The sequence below is a fragment of the Camelus bactrianus genome, chromosome 18, assembly GCF_048773025.1.
Source record: "Camelus bactrianus isolate YW-2024 breed Bactrian camel chromosome 18, ASM4877302v1, whole genome shotgun sequence".
Classification (NCBI taxonomy): Eukaryota; Metazoa; Chordata; class Mammalia; order Artiodactyla; family Camelidae; genus Camelus; species Camelus bactrianus.
The window spans coordinates 34,841,772-34,858,095 of NC_133556.1; the positions used below are offsets into that span (position 1 = coordinate 34,841,772).

The 16,324-nt window shown below is 49.4% G+C and overlaps 1 protein-coding gene across 5 annotated transcripts in view; it reads left to right on the forward strand.

Annotated features, from left to right (window-relative positions):
* SNX29 (sorting nexin 29) overlaps positions 1-16,324 on the forward strand; it is a 587,226-nt gene that overhangs the window by 210,134 nt on the left and 360,768 nt on the right. For all 5 annotated transcript variants that reach the window (XM_045521723.2, XM_010961733.3, XM_045521724.2 and 2 more), the window contains 2 exons: positions 8,313-8,376; positions 10,534-10,662. In XM_045521723.2, the coding sequence (XP_045377679.2) occupies positions 8,313-8,376; positions 10,534-10,662 (193 nt within the window). The remainder of the gene's footprint in view (positions 1-8,312; positions 8,377-10,533; positions 10,663-16,324) is intronic.

Sequence of the window (16,324 nt, forward strand, 5' to 3'; positions counted from 1 at the left end):
GGACCTCCTGTGCCAAGAAGCAGAGGCACAAGACAAGAGGAGTGGGTTTGATGTGGGGGGAGCCAGCAGGGGGCTGTGCTGCACATGGGCTGGAGCTCCCGGCGTCCACAGGGTGGAGGTGGTGATTGAGCCCTGTGTAGAGATGCTGCCGCCTCTGGGGAGCCAGTGAGGGTGGAGAAGGAAGACCCAGGGCAGGAGGCCACGCAGGGACAGCCAGAGGGGCCAGAGGCAGAGCTGAAGAGGCAGAGAGGGATCCACGTTGTCTGAGGCAGCAGCTGCCCTTAAAGCCGGGGCCATAGTCCCTTCTTGGGGCCCAGCCAGTGGGCCCTACCGGTTGGCCCAGGTGTCTGGCAGGCCACATACCTGACCTTAGAGGGCCTGCATTGGAGCAGGCTGGCAGTGGGGAGGGGCGGGGGGAGAGCTTCTGGAAATTCTCCCAAGACGGGGCGATAAACATGTCCTGTAAACGGCTGGACAGTAAACATTTTAGGCTGTGCAGCCCTTCGGTCTCTCTCCAACAACTTGGCTGGGCTGCTGTAGCCTGCCGGCAGCCACGGGCAGCAGGAGAACAGGCAGTGTGGCTGTGTTCCAGTAAAAGTGTGCTGGGCCCCGCCCTGACCTGTGAGGTCAGCAACTTCAGCATTTTTCCAGCTGAGGGAACCGGGAGGTGGGCAGGCTGTCATTGGCCCAGGGTTACAGCGCTAACAAGTGTGGGATCTGGGATTTGATTAGAAAACCTGTCTTCTTTCTACTCTGCCTGTCTGCTGCCCCGAAGAGCTTAGTTTCCACAGTGGGTCAGGTTTTTGTTAGATTGGCCCTCCATCTGCAAAAGTTGTGCAAAAGCAAAACTACTGTTTCCTCAGTGGGCTTGTTGTTTACTTTCGTGTTAAGAAAGGCCTCAGTTGCTGCAAGAAGGCATAAATGTTTGTTCCTATATTTATATTGTTTTTATTGCTTCGTTTCACGTATTTCAGTTATTCTGTCTAAAATGTATTTCGCCACGTAGCAGAAGCAGAGATTTCAGTCTTGTTTCTTGCTCCACAGATGGTTCCTTGCCCCGGCAACACTTACGGACGAATCCGAAATGCTCTTTGTCCTGGATCAATTTCCTACCGTTAACATTAACATTCTCCTGTATTCTTGATCGGGTTTGCCGCTCAGTTCTCTGAGGCCAGGCAAGGAGCCGATTTTGAGAGGGATCCTTAGGAGAGGGAGACCCCGCCTCCGCCAGGCTCTGCAGAGACTGCAGTGCAGAAAGGCTGCTCTGTTGTCACTCACAGTGTGTGCTGTGGCAGGTAATAAAGAGGAAAGAAATCACAACGGTAGAGACTAAACAAATAATGGGATGCGTGGCTCTGGGGAGAGGAGAGAAAATTACAAGTTAGGGAGTGTGTCTGCCGGTGTGTGTCACTGGTGCTTGGAGAAATAGAATGTTTACCTGATGTATGGAAATCAACCCCGGTGTTACCTGTCCAAGAAGAGTCAGCAAAGTGAGTGCATATGAAGTTAAAGCCTGTTGAAAGACCTTGTTTTTTTTTTCAAGGGGAGGTGGGGCACCAGCTCTCAGGCCGATTCCTTCTTCATCGTTACCGTGAATGTTTTGCTGTGGCACGGTGGGGAAGGCAGAGGGGACAGTCTGACAGTGATGGATTTTTTTTTTTTTTTTGAAGATTCGCAGTATCAGAGTACTGCTTTTCCTGTGTTTGTGTCCTCAGTCATTGTGATGTTGACACAGATACAGGGCCTGGTCCAAGAGGCTGGAAATGCACAGCGTGTGGGACACGGGGAGGAAGGGTTGTGCCAGGATGACGGTGTGGATCGTCACCGATGGTCATTCCCCTACTTCTGTGGCTTCTGTGCTGTGTCATCGGGGTCCCTTCAAGGTGAGCTTGTGGCCAAGATGTCTCATTACAGCTCCTCATGGCTATTCTCTGCCAGAAGAGCATTCGTATGTTTCCTGGGGCCTCCTGGGAAACAGTTCCTCCTCCAAGTTTTCTTTCCCCCATGGAATACAGTTTGCAGTGGCAGAAGTCTTAGTAACAGTTTTTGGGGTCCCCGCATGCCGTGCCTGAAAGCCTAGAACCCTGACACTTGCTCCGTCTCCTCCAACTGACACCTCCCTCTCTGGCTCTGATTTCCCACGTTGCCCGTGTTGATCTAGTTTGACAGTTCATAAAATTCTGTCATCTGCTCTGCTGTCTTAGACGACTTTAAAAACCTCCTTTTTATTTCCCAAGGTTGGGGTACCCAGGAGCTCAGTAAGTCCTGTAACTCCTGAAAGTGTGCCCAGTTCAACCCAGCTGTACTTGGTGGTCACTGCTGCCTTGTCCTCGCCTTTCCACCCCTGTCCTTGAAGGGAAAGGCACTAATCATGGTACCTTTTGTGCCTTTTGTTGAATGTAATCAGTACCTTTTGTTGAATGCATACTATGTGCTGGGCATTGTAACGAGCACCTCACCTACATAGTACCTCACTGAATCCTGGCAATGCTTCTGTGAGATAGTGACTGTTAGGATCCCGTTTTATAGATAAGGGAGGTGGTGCTCAGAGAGGGTGGGTAACTTTCCTGGGTTACCCAGCTGCAGAGGCAGGATTGGAACCCGGGTCCTGACCCTAGAGATTATGCCCTGAAATCCAGGACCCCAGACCACCTCCCTGCATTCTCTGCAGTGCGGGTACCACCTGGGAACTTTACTCGTTCAATGTCCCGCAGGAAAAGTGGCATTATCTCCACTTTGTTTTGCTGAGGTGAAGACCTACTCGAGGCCACCCGGTGGTAAGTGGCTGAGCAGGGCCTTGAACTCAGATCTGCCTACCCCTGGAGCCTGTTGGTAGCAACTTTCCATGGGTCCTGCTCCTGTCATTGGAATGGAAGCTGCTGGAACCCTGACTTGACCTTCTTGTCCCCTGCAAGTCCCTGTTTAAAGCACTTTATTTCTCTCCAACTCTTAGACCTGCCCCGGACAGTTGCCACAGTTTTCGGCCTTAGAGAGAGTTTGGAAGGTGACTAGGGGCCCTGCAGGCAGCTTGTCCCAGTGTGGCCTCCTGCTCTGTGTATTTGACTGTCCTTATCATGAAACGAGGCTAGTCAGGTGCAGAAGTGCCCACCACGTGACAGCTCTTACCTTTGCTCTCTGTTTTTGTAGTGTCATATTTACATAGGAATAGTCTCTTGGCATCGCTTGCTTTATAAACCTTGACCAAGTGCCCAGCATGTGGGAGCTTGGGGCACCCAAGCTGCATGACATGCTGCGCACCTTTGAGGAGTAGAGATGATTGCAGGTGACAGCAACGGTTAATTATTGCACACTCTGCAGCTTACGGAGGGGTAGAGGAATCAGGGAGGGCTTTCCACATGAGGTACCTTTTCATCTGGGCCTGTATAAAATGGGTTTCATCAGATTGGGGTGAGGGGGGAGGTAAACATGAGGAAATCCACAAAACAGCCCGGTGGAATATTATTCGACCTTCAGAAAGGAAGGAATACCTGCCATAGGTGACAGTGTGGATGAGCCTGGAGGACATCACGTTAAGTAAAATAAGCTGGACCCAGAAGGACAAATACTGAGCGATTCCACTCATACGAGGAATCTAAAATAGTCAAACTGAGATGCAGAGAGTGGAATGGTGATTGCCAGGGTCTGGGGGAGGGGGAGATGGGGAGTTGCTGTTGAAGGGGTGTGAAGTTGCAGGCGGGCAAGATGAATACGCTCTAGAGATCTGATGGACAACATGGTGCCTGTGCATAGCTGTCGAAGTCTGCAAAGCGGGAAGGTCTCATACGAAGTGTTCTCACCACAATGAAAAACTGTTGGGCTTGCATTCTTATTCAGGGAGAGGCGCTCACGTTTGTGGGGAGAGACAAGATAGTGCAGTCACATCACTGGGGAGAGTCCCTCGGGAAGGCTCGGTCCGAGGCTGCTGACCCAGGCAGGTTGCTGTCTCTGCAGCTGAGGCCAGGTAAGGGGCTTGGTGATGCCTGGTGACGCCAGGGGAGGGCACGACACCAACATCTCAGCATAAGGGTTGTGCTCTTGGGTGGTGAGCTCCTCCAGGACAGGCTCGGCACAGCTGAGGGACTGAGGGCCCGGGAACTCGAAGCTCCTGCCTGCATGGTCCAGGGGACCCCGTGCTGAGTGCTCCGGCGGGGGGCGTACCAGCGCTGGGCACGTGTGCTCTGCTGAGCTCTCATCCTGCTTACATACAGCGCACGCGGCTCATTAGTATAAATCAGGCACACACGTGACGTGCCACTGCTGCACAGTAGGCTGGCGAGGAGAGTGGGATTCCTTTGATTAAGAGGTGATTTCACCAGAGGTTAGTGGGGAGGGAGGATGAATAGGCCGAGCACAGAGGATTTTTCAGGCAGTGAAACTATTCTGTGATACCATAATGGTGGATATATGTCATTACACAGTTTTCCAAACTCATAGAATATGCACACCAGGAGTGAGCCCTTATGTGAGCTGTGGGTGAAGGTGATGCATCAGTGTGAGTGCGTCAGTTGTGACCAGCGCACCGCTCTGGTGGGGGATGCTGACAATGAGGGAGGCTGTGTGCATGCGGGGGCTGCTGGTGGATAAATCTCTGTACATTCCTCCTGATTTTGCTGTGAACCTAAAACTTCTTTTAAAAGAAGTCTATTTAAAAAAAAGATACATCAATTCTTCTAGCCTCATACTGCGATTGTGATTATCCAGTCCTTTGCTCCCATAAGAAGTTTGGACCTATTGAGAACTCCAGTGGGGAAGTCCTCTAAAGAAAATTCAGATTTCACATAGGCCTTAGAGGAAAGGAACAGTTTTCTGTGTCTGTGTCTGCAGTACACAGCTGTGGTCCCACCACCTGCTCGGGGGTCCTTGAAGATAAGAGCCAAAGAGACATTACTCTGCCTGTCTTCAATAATAAGTCTTGATTTTTTTCCCCATGGCTGTGGTGTCATGGGAATAAATTACTGGCTTGTTTTTGTTTTTACAGATTTGTCAGTTTTTAGTTAAAAAAAAAATTTAGCAGGATGATGAGTCTTAAGTGTTACTGCTCCCTGGTGCTGTTCCTAAGAGGCAGTGCCTTGACATAGCACCATCACATGTAACCTTGCAGCATCCCAGGGAGGTGGGAGAATGGGTGTTGTTCACATCTTATGTCTGAGAGAAAGGCTCAGAGAGGCTGAGACACTGGTTCAAGGGCAAGAGCCAGGACTCTAGTGACCTGATCAGGTTCGGACGGCAATCTAACGTCGTAGGCATAAGTGAATGTGTATTGTTGTCCTCCATTAAGAAATCCTCTGTTAAGGACACTCCTTCCTTGGGTAGGTTGGGAGCCTGGCTCTCGCCTTGGGAAGGTGCCTTGTAGCCGGTAGGTAGGTGCTCAGCAGATGTTTACTGATGGATGAGTGTGTGAGCTCTGGGCCATTGTCACTCCAGGCAGCGCAGGGCCTGAGTAGGCAGCACCCCCTGTGGCTTTGTCTGTGTCACCTGCCAGCTCCCTTCTCCCGGGCTGCAGGGCAGCATCTCGGCCTCTTTTCTGCCTGTTTAGACTGATTAACTGCCATTGGTCTGGCCTTCCTTCCCTCGTCTCTTCTCAGTCCTGCCCTCTCCTTGCTGTTCCTAACCATATTTAGTATCTTTTCTGGAAATGCTTTTTCTACCTGTTGTTTCCATTATGAAAATTTTCAAACCCTGAGCAAAGTTGAAAGGATTCTGTGTGGCTCTGGTCTGGCAATGTGTGCCAGGAACTGAATCCCTTGGGTCCCGGTTGTGGCCTTGTTGCCTGGACCCGTGCTGCTCAGCGGCCTCGGTTCTGCACACAGCGTGCACATCCGACATGCCGGGGGTCTTCTCCCCCACCCGTCGGGGGCCTCGGCTTCCATCCTGGCTCTGACATGTAAAGGGGTGTGTTGTGCAGTTTCTTTAATAACCTCTCAGGTTGGTTGTTCGTCTGTGAAAGGGCTTAATGGCACTGTGAGGTGTCGATAAAATAGCAGTTCTTACATCCCCGCGTGTAAGTGGTGGTAATGATCGTTGTTTCCTGGGGTCGAATGCAGAGTTAGGAGTTGGACAGATTTGGACTCAAATTCCAGCTGTGTGTCTGCATTTACTCTCTTTGAGCCTGTCTGCAGGCCTGTAAGAGGGACTTGAAGATGACTTCCCATAGAGTTGTTCCACGGCACCAGTGAGATGGTGCACACGGAGTTTTAGCTGGTGGGTGCTGGATTGTCATCGAGACCTCAAGCTGCGAAGCTCCCTTGCTGTGTGCTTCCTGCTGTGCCCTGAGTTGGGCAGAGTCTGTGTCTGCAGGGCTCTGCCCTCGCGGCATGCCCCTCCTGCCTTCTTCATGTTACTCTTTCTCCCTCATGTGACCAAGCTCACACCTGTCCCAGGGCCTTTGCATGTGCCTTTTGCCACAGGGAGTGTTCTTCCTCCATCTGGCAGCATGCTGGCTTCCTCTCTTCCTCAGGCCTTTGCTCACGTGTAATCTCCTAGGAGAGGCCTTCCCCGTGGAACGGCACCCTCCCCACCCACGGTCTCTGCACCGTCCCTGGCTTCACTTCCCCTGTGGCACTGCTCATCACCCCACCTGTTCTGTGCTGGCCTATTTGATAGTCTCCCTGCTGGGGAGGAGGCCTGCCTTCTGCAGGCAGAGGCTTTGGTCTCTTTTATTCACTTGTTACCCACAGCGCCAAGAGCAGTGTGCCGACCTTGTAGGTTCTCAGTGAATTTGTGATGACCCGGTGAATTTTGAATCTTGCTTGGTGACTCCAGGGGAGGGACACCTCAGACACTCCTTCTCACTGACACCTTTGGGAGGCCCAGTTTCTCACTGTGCAGCCCTCAGGCTTCACCCTGTCCCAAGTGCCATGGGGAAGACGGGGCCTGGCCCTCCTAGTCGTGACCTTGGGATGCTGATGTGACTCTGGGTGAGGAGAGACGGGAGTGTCTGTTTTATGTCCCACCTCATCTGAACACAGTGGCTTCCAGTCTGACCCTGAGGTTGGGATGGAGCCCCCATAATTCCCTTCCTTCCCCCGAGGCCTGGGCTGCGGGCTTTCGTCTCCTCTGTAGCAAGCAGTCTGAGGACGGCACTGGTCCTGGGACCCATTTCTTGCTGCAGGGTCTTCCTCTTTCTGCCCGGCATCCTGAGTATAAGGGGACAGAGGGACCCGCCTGTTTATCTGTGTTGTCTTCCTCCCCCACTTCCTCCTCGTTTCCAGTTTACTTACGCCTCGATTGTGTGGGGTAGAGACATGGCAGTCCCTAGGTGTGTGTAAAGGGTTAACCGAGGTTGTGACAGTATGGGCTTTGAACAGAGCTTGACAAGTAGAAGGGTTCGAATTTTAACTGAAAAGAGGAAACCAGCAAACCATATTCCTATCCAGAAGAGGCCTCAAAGCAGCATGTTAAAACATAAAAATAAAATAGAGTGAGACAGGGTATAGGTAAATGGGTACAAGGTGGAATTACAGGTCAGAGGGAGGAGGGCATGGTGTGGTGGCCATGTGCACTCAGTGTGTGAGTTTGCCTGTGAACTTCCTGGCAAACCAATCCCAAGAGGGAAATAAAGTTCTCAGTGTTCATTAGGGGAAAATAAAACAAAACAAAATTGGCTCTCCACGAGAAATTCAGAGGTTTCTGATCTTGAGATCTGAGTGTTATGGTAAATAGTACCCTGTGGGTGGATGGTGAGAACAGTTAAGTTTGATATAGATGGGAAACTCGGGAGCTTATTTAATTGAAAGGCATGATTTTCTGTCCGTGCATGCTTTCCTGCATTGCAGGTATCCAGGAAAGTAACTCCTGTAAGTCATGATGGCCTGTGTGTTGGAGAGGGCCCCCCGCCCCGCCCTGAGTCTCCTGTGTACTGACTGGGAGTCAGCGCAGGAAAACCAGATTGCTTAGTAAACTTGAGTATTTCTGTGTCAGCATGGAGTCCATTGTCATGTGATCTGCTGTTGATAAACAGCTGTAACTGGGAACATATCATTGTTCAAAGCAGAGATGCTGCCATGTAGCAGGGACTTGGAGAAGCACTTAGAAATTGCAGGCCTATTTCTTCGGTACCTGCTGAGTATATTCACCAAGGAGGCGCCTCCATATTCATTCTCATCCTGCCCTGCCCTTGTGTCTTGTGTGGCTGATAAGATTGATTGACTGAGAGTACTGGATTTCTTAGACTCTGTGGGAATTATTTTTGAAAGGGGAAAGGGAACTTGTCTAGACAAGTTGCTCTGAATAGCACATACTTCAGACCTGTGAGGGGACGGTGTAGCAGGCGAGATCTGCCACTTCATTTGGACTCTGCTTTGTCCCCTTAGGTGAACTGCGACAAGCCATCGTGGCCATGATGAGCAGGAAAGATGAGCTGGAGGAAGAGAACAGGTATCGAGCTCTCCGGGCGGGAGTAGTCTCTTCCTTGGACAGTCTTCGTCTGGGACACAGAGAATATCGCAGTGAAGGAAGTTTTGCTTTATTGGCACAATTGTGACCGGTGATTTCTTGCTTTCCAGCCTGGGATGTGCCATTTGAGGATATATGTTGTGGCTGGAGTGTTAGCACGGATTGAAAACCTTACGATCACAGCACCATCTTAGAACAAACTGAGAATTTGCGAAGCAGCCCCTTTAATTTTTTAATTCTTTTTTTTTTTTTTAAAAACAGCCTCTGAAATAGAATTCACAAATCATATAACTCACCTATTTAAAGTATACAATTCAGTGGTTTTTAGTGTATTCACAGATATGTGCAGCCATCACCAAAGTCAATTTTAGAGCCTTTTTACTACCTGAAAAAGAAGTTCCGTCCCCAGGGCAGTTGCAAGCGTTAGGTGACCTTTAATTGAGGGTCTGTCTGCCATGTTCTGAGCACTAGAACACTTAGTTTTCTCAACTCAGGAACATCTAGGGTAAGGCTTTCCCCAAAGCCCAGTTGCAGACACTGAGAGGCCAAAGGGTTTTATTCATCTTTTATTCCCTGTTGGAACCAGTGCTAGAAACCAGCCAGCTGTTAGCTGTATTGCTGCCCTCTGACTGCCCAGATGTGAGCTGCTCCCCTGCTAGGACCCTGCTTGGTTGCAGGGTGGGCAGTGGCGGGATCTGCCTGCAATCCTCTGCTGAGCCTCCGTGAGCACGACTGGGCGCCTCGGCGGGGGTCCGGGTGGCGTGCGCGTCTGTGACTGTGTGCGCTCGTGTCGCCCTCTCAGTCCCGTACTCAGAGCGGAAATGGTGTCCTGCTGACATGCAATCACGATTCTCCTGTTTAAGCCTTGATTTGGGCCCTGCTTGACAAGCTTCTCCCTCATCCTTTACGGAAACATGTAAAAGCAAACAAGCATGATTTGTAAAACAAGAAAGTGTTTTACAAAAGGAATCTTCAGACACTGCAGTTGCGCAATTTTCCAGTGAGAATCAGCTTTCAGCATTGGGCTGTAGACATCACCAGATTCGTTTTCCTTGCTCCAGCTGGGGCCGTTATCTTGGAGAAAACCAGAGGTTTTGTCTTGCCTTGTGAAGAACAATAGTCCCTGTCTGGTAATTTCTTCTCCTTCCCAGAGAAAGAAGGAAAACACGCAGCGTTTGTGTCAGGTGGTTCCAGGCCCCAAGAGGGGAATTTTCTCAACACTGTCAAGGAACACAGGTCTGGGAGGGTTCAGTGAGCAGTAGGGGTGGGGAGGTTCAGACGCTTTTGCTTCTGTTCTGATGTCACATGGCAGGTGTCCTCTTGATTTAGGATGGAGCTGCACCAAAGTTAGTAAATGTTTTCTAGAAATAGCCATATGAGGTCCAGCGAAGTGGATGGTCAGAAGAACCATGCTTGGCTCATTTCCCGGTGGTAACTTGTGGTTATTTCTGGAAGAGCTGCTGTCTTCTCTGCTATTTAAGACAAAAGATGACAGATATGCAAGCGAATGTGTTAGGGAGGGTTAACAAACTCTAAATACAATATAAAGCACGTTACATGCAATGTCAGATTACATAGCTTGGGTAGACACTACGTATGCTCGTTTAACCTGGAGGTGGTGGGGGAACACGAGAGAAGTGTGCTTTGTGGCAGACGGAGGCACGAGGCTCCCGCTGTCTGTCCGATGACCGGAGCCTGTCATCTGATTTCATGGCTTGGTAGTGGTTTTGGCCTGCCCCGGAAATCCTTTCCTTTGTTAAGCCTTTCATCCAGTGTGGCTGTGATAGAATGTCCCAGTTTAGCGTGCTGCACCTGTGCGTGGGATGTCCTGAAGGGGCTGGCCCGGGATGTGCTCCCTCGTTGTTTTCCCGTGATTTAAGCTGCCTACAGGCTCTCAGGGACACAGAGCCGGGCCGCAGCTGGTTCCCCAAGGCGCTCATCCTAATAATTACTTGGAGGCTTGTGGGCCAAGTTTGGTATCTCCTGAAATCAATTTATGTAAGATCGACTTGAATTATGGTTTCTGCAGAGTCTCGTGGAAAATGAATGAATTAGGGCTTGACTTAGGTGAGTAACTATTCTGGGCTCTGTGGATTCTGGGTTGACAGCATCTGAACAGATGGGGCCTCCTCTTCCCAGGTCACTGCGGAACCTGCTTGACGGGGAGATGGAGCACTCGGCTGCGCTCCGGCAAGAGGTGGACACCTTGAAAAGGAAGGTGGCCGAGCAGGAGGAGCGGCACGTCACGAAGGTCCAGGCGTTGGCAAGGTAGGGAGGGTGGAGGGACCAAGGGCGGGCAGGCTCTGTTAAAACCCAGGCATACCTTTCATCAGCACTTTCTAATTAAAAAAACAAACAGTGACCAATGGAAGTAAAATTGATGCATCTGAAATTACTCATTTCATTAAATATTGAATAAATATTGAATAATATGTATACATATGGTTCAAAATACAAACGATACAAATGCTTACCCTCTGCAGTCCCCAGCCACCGGCTCGCCCCTGGAAGGGGGCAGTGTTACTGTCCCAGAGATGCTCCGTGCATACACGACGAGATGCTTATGCACCTCTTTTTTCTTCTTCTTTTTCTTTTCATTTCCTTCGCCTCCTCCTTGTCTCTCTTAATGAAAATGGTCACGTATCCTACACACCACCCTCTTCACATCTTAGGGACTGTTCTGTGCTGGTGTACCTGAGGCTGCCATCTTTTTAACAGCTCCCGATACCTCTGTCCAACTGCACCAGCATTCGTTTGGCCAGTGCGCCAACAGCCAGGCATCCGGGCTGTTTCTAGCCTTTGGCGACTTCTGATGATGCCACAGCGAATAACCTGCTCCTGTATGACTGTATTTGCTAGAGAAATGCCTGGACGTAGAAATGCTGGGTCCAAGTGCAGTGCTCTTTAATGCTGATTGGAGGTGGTCTGCTTGCCCTCCATGGAGGCTGAGAAGTACGTTCAGTGGCGGCGGGCGAGGACCTCACCCAGTGTAGCCTTGCTCCCGCAGTGGGTCCGACTTTGGGGTCTTTGATAAAATCACAGGTGAAAACAGCACTGGCAGAATATTTTTCAGTATAGTTCAGAGTATGGTTGAGCCTTTTTAAATCTGAACCATCTTACTCTTCTGTGACTGTTTATATCTTACTGAAGAGAACTGTCAAGCAACCCTCCTCCCCTGACCTCCCAAAACCCCAACTCCCATAAAACCAGGCATTTCTACTGAATTTGTTCATGTGCAAACACATTTTTATACACTAAGCTTAAAATCTACAGCCTGTCCTTTCTTAGCTGCCTCCCTCCACCACTTAAGCTTCATGTTAACCGTTTTTATATGCCTGGACGTAGCATTTCATGAAGTTAATGTACCATATTAAAATAACCATTTTTGATTGCTGGGTATTTGAGTTCCAGGTCCCCTCCCCCCCCATTTTAGGTAAGATAAGCAATTTATCAGACTGTTCTTTAAAACTCTTTTAACATAAGACCAGGAGATAAACACATCTTGCGGTGGGTGTGCAGGGGAGTCCAGGGCTAAGTGAACTGCCAGTGGCATGTTGGCTCTCCTCATGCTGCCAGCTGGTGTGAGTGGCGCTAATACAACTGTTATGTACATGTAATTGAAAGCTGGCACTGTGATCCCATATTTAATTTTAATTTGAACCTCTCTCCTGTGTTCATATTTTTAAATGACATCTCTAGAACATCAGAGACAGTTAAATGACTATGATAAATACAGTCGTAAGTACCTAATTTGGCATTTTCTCAACTGGACCACCCGTTCGCCTGGTCACGCGAGGGTTCTGCGGTGTAACTGTGGTTTATGTTCTCAGAGACAGAAGCCTGCGGGGACTCTGTTTCTGAATCATCAAAGAAAGATGGACTTCTAGACCCTGTCATTTTTTATTGTGTTAGGAGTCAGCTCAACCTTGAGTCCCTCCTCCATTGCTTGCAGATTGTGTGTTTTGGGTGACTTGCTTAACTTCTACAAGCAGGCTGATTTGTGAACTGGAGAGGATAATCTTATGTACCTGAGAGGACCCAGCGAGGAGGGATGTGTGGGAAGGTACATAGGTGCTGGATAGCAGCGAGCAGTTGTAAGTGTGTTTTACGGTAAATGTATTTTAGTATATGATAGTTTGGGGGAAAATTTTATTTAGCCCCATGAATAGAATAGAAAAAATAATTTCTTAACTGAGCAATTTTATAATCTGAGGCCTCCCCGTTTAAACAGTGGGTTGCTGAGAGTTTAAGGCACCTGAAAGTTTGCAGGTAGAATGAACATGTATAAAACTTAAGATGGAGAAAACAGGAAGAAAGCCAACAGAGCAATGGAATGTGTAAGTTTTGAAACACTCAACTGCTAACATGTTCCAGACAGACTTGATGTTTGCCAACTGTCAGAACTTTCCCCTTGCTTCTGGTCACAGAAGGAGCAGCTGTCAGTGTTGTGAGATGGTGGATATGAGTGGTTAGTCGTTGGTTGGGGACTGGGGGTGCTGTCCCCGATGGGCGGCCCTACAGTGTCACGTGCTTGCCCCAGGGCTGCCCTGTTCTAGGTCCATGTGTGTCCAGGTGGCAGGTTTCATAATGCAGACGGTTTAGCCCAGTAGTTGGTGGCACGGATGCTGGCTCTGGACCGCGTGGGTCTGATCTGATCATGGCTCGGCTGCTTTTTAGTTGTCTGATGTCAAGCAAGTTTCTTAACTTCTCTGTCTCTCAGTTTCCTTGGCTACAAAACGAGGATAAGAGAACTCTCTACCTCGTAGAGTGGCTGTGTTATAAAGTGAGAGAGAGCCCATATGTCGGCTCAATAAATGTGCTCCATAAATGCTGAAAAAAGCTAGCCATCATTACCATTTTTCTAGTGTAATAATTATATTACTAAGAAATTCTGCCTAATCAAAGTTATGTTTTAATGGCAATGGTGCAGAAAGAATTAAGAATTAGGCTGTTTCAGACTCAAGAAAGTGAAATTATTTTTGCCATGAGTATTCTAATGCTTAGAGCGTGTTTGGGTGTGTGTGTGTCTTACTGGCTCTGAGTGTAGAGTAAAATTGAAACAGCTCTGTGCAAACTTAGCGTTTCATTACACATTCATTTTGCTCAAAACTTATGCTTTCCTTTGATGCTATTGTAGCTCAACAAAGAGCAAGGTCTTATAACCAGCCCAGTGCCTCTGTGGCCTCAAACAGCTGCTCCTTCCTGAACAGAAGCATTATAACCAGTAGCATCTGAGGGTCAGTAAGTCTCATTCCCTGAATAATTGATTGTCTTATCTCTTGCGGAATTAAGAAAACCAAGCTATGAGACAGGTGTTAGCAGAAAGAAAACACACATTTACATGAGCTGAAGTACCTTGGGGGGAAGCAAGCGGACAGGGTTTTGGGATTATTGCAGGGCCATCTTCTGTTTCTGCTCTTTGTATTAGTTACCTCTGGCTGTGTAACAAATTATCTCCAAACTTGACAGCTTAAAACAGCAAACATTAATGATCATCCACAATGTCTGTGAGTTAGGAATATGGGAATGGCTCATAGTTTTTCATAAAGTTGCAGTCTAGCTGTTGGGCAGAGCTGTAGTCATCTGAAGGCTTGATTGGGGTCGGAGGGGAGGGTCTGCTTTCCAGCTCACTCACGTGGCTGTTGGCAGGAGGCTTCAGTTCCCTGCCTCTCTGGGCCTCTCTGTAGGGTTGCTCACAACATAGCAACTGGCTTCCCAGGGTGAGTAACCCAAGAGCAAGGGAACACCCAACATGGAAGCCACCGTGTCTTTTATAACCTAATCTTGGAAATGATACATGAAATGATACATCTGCTATGTTCTGTTGTCACACAGGTCAACCCTGGTTCAGGATGGGAGAGATCTACACATGAGTGAATACCAAGAAGTAGGGGTCATTGGGGGCCACCTTGAAGGCCACCTGTCACACCCACCAGGCTTCTATTTTCCTGGGGGCAAAAACTACCCCAATCTCTCTTGGCTGGCTCTTCCTCTTCCCCATTCTGTGTATGTGGTTTGGTGGAACTGACCTGGGCTCCAGAGCAGGACAAATGGTGTGTCCTGGACAGTCAGCTTGTTCCATCCCTTGGCCACCATGATTGGGTCACAGGAAGGCGTGTGTCCAAGCTGATCTGATGTGAGTCAATTCTAGCATTCTTGAGAGGGTATGATGGAAACCAGAAGTTGTTGGCAGCTGTGTTTGCTACTGTGGGGAAGATCCTGACCCCAAATCATGACAGCACAGTGGAGAAATGGAGAGCGGGAGAAACCAGCAGATCCTGGTATCATTTGAGCTCCTGGATCCAGTTCTCCCTGCCATCGTTTTTCTTCTGGACCACTTAGTTTTGTGAGCTAAGAAATTCCTTTTGTGACTTGAGCCAGTTTGTGACTGGTCTTCTCTCCGTGAGAGTCCTGAGTCCTGACAAACCATGCTGCCTTATTGACTGTTAGGGGATGGGAACGAGTAATGTTTTTTCTGTGCATAAGTAAAATCGCTCCCTCAGCAATCAGCCTTGCCAGGTCAATGAAGCGACCTCCTTGTTGTGGTTACCAGTGAGCCGAAGAATGTGTCGTGAGGATAACCCGCTGCACCTGGGCGCTGCTCAGGGCCTTTCCTGCCTGTCTGTGTGTCGGGACCAGCCTTCCGAGTATTCTTCCATCACAACTTTCCTTTCCTCCCGTGGAGTTCTGGTGTGCTGACAAGAACGTGTTCCTGGCTGTGTCACTGGGGCCATTATCTTTCCCCTCCGAGCCTCTGGTCGTCCATCTGTAAACATTTAGAAGAGGGTGGTGGCGTGGGGCCCTCTCCACACTGCATGAGAGGCGATGCTCAGCAGGATGCTTTGGGTGTGTCCTGGTTGCTGCTGGCTTGGGAGGGCTGTGTCTCGTCCTCAGCCAGGGAAGCAGTGCAGTGACCTCTCAGGCCTCAGGTTCCTTGTCTGTGAACTGGGGCATAATAATCATAACAGATACTTATATCAATTTGGTGGCAGAAACCCAAACCTAGTTAGCTTGGGACAAGAGGGGAATTTCGTGTTGCTGGCCCTGGTCTCTTTCTTCAGGTCGTCACGGGGCCTGGGTGCCCCCTGGCTCCCAGGGTTTCTCCCTGGCTCTTGGCTGTGTCCTTGGTGTGTTAATGTCATTCTAAGGTAGGGCCTCTGCACACAGCGGCAGAGATGGCCTCTGTGGCACCAGGCCTCGTGCAGGATCCAAAGAGAAGAGACTCTTTCTCCTGATGGCCATATGTTTGTCTCATTTTAAGAAGATTCTTCCTTGGGTGTGTTGTGGCCAGGAGTGAGCAGACGGCTATGGTTGACAGCCTCGCCGGGCCCCCAGGGCAGGTAGTGGGCAGATACATCATGTCTGTCCTGTTCCCTCGTAGGATGGTGGGGAAGATCACATGAGCTCACCCACTTAAGGCACTCAGTGCAGCTCAAGGCCCATCATAAATGCTTGGTGAGTGTTCCCTCATGTCTTCTCCCTGGCTGGTGCCATGGCTCCCTGTGGCTAGGGATGCTGAGGTTGGGCCCAAGTCTCGTGGGTCCTTGGCTTGACCCAGCTTCCCCCTGCAGTGAACATCTTGGGAGCCTTTGGCCACTGGCCTTCACTTGACCTTCAGCCCCTCCTGGTGTTACTTTTCCAGCCCTGCCTGCCCAGCATGTATCCCTTTGTTTATTTGTCCCTGATGGGCTGCTGGGCCATGATCTGCTGTGACAGCATCCTGGGTGTGACAGACCTGGACTGCACAGTCTGTAAGTGGGACTGGACCAAGGGCCTCGGTCCCTTCTCACATCACTCCATCCAGCCCCCAGAGACCTTTATTGACTTTTTGTGAAGGCTTCATTTTATTTTTATGATTTTACTTATTTTTGTTATTTTTTAAATGGAAGTATAGTTGACTTACAATGTTGTGTTAGTTTCTGGTGTACAG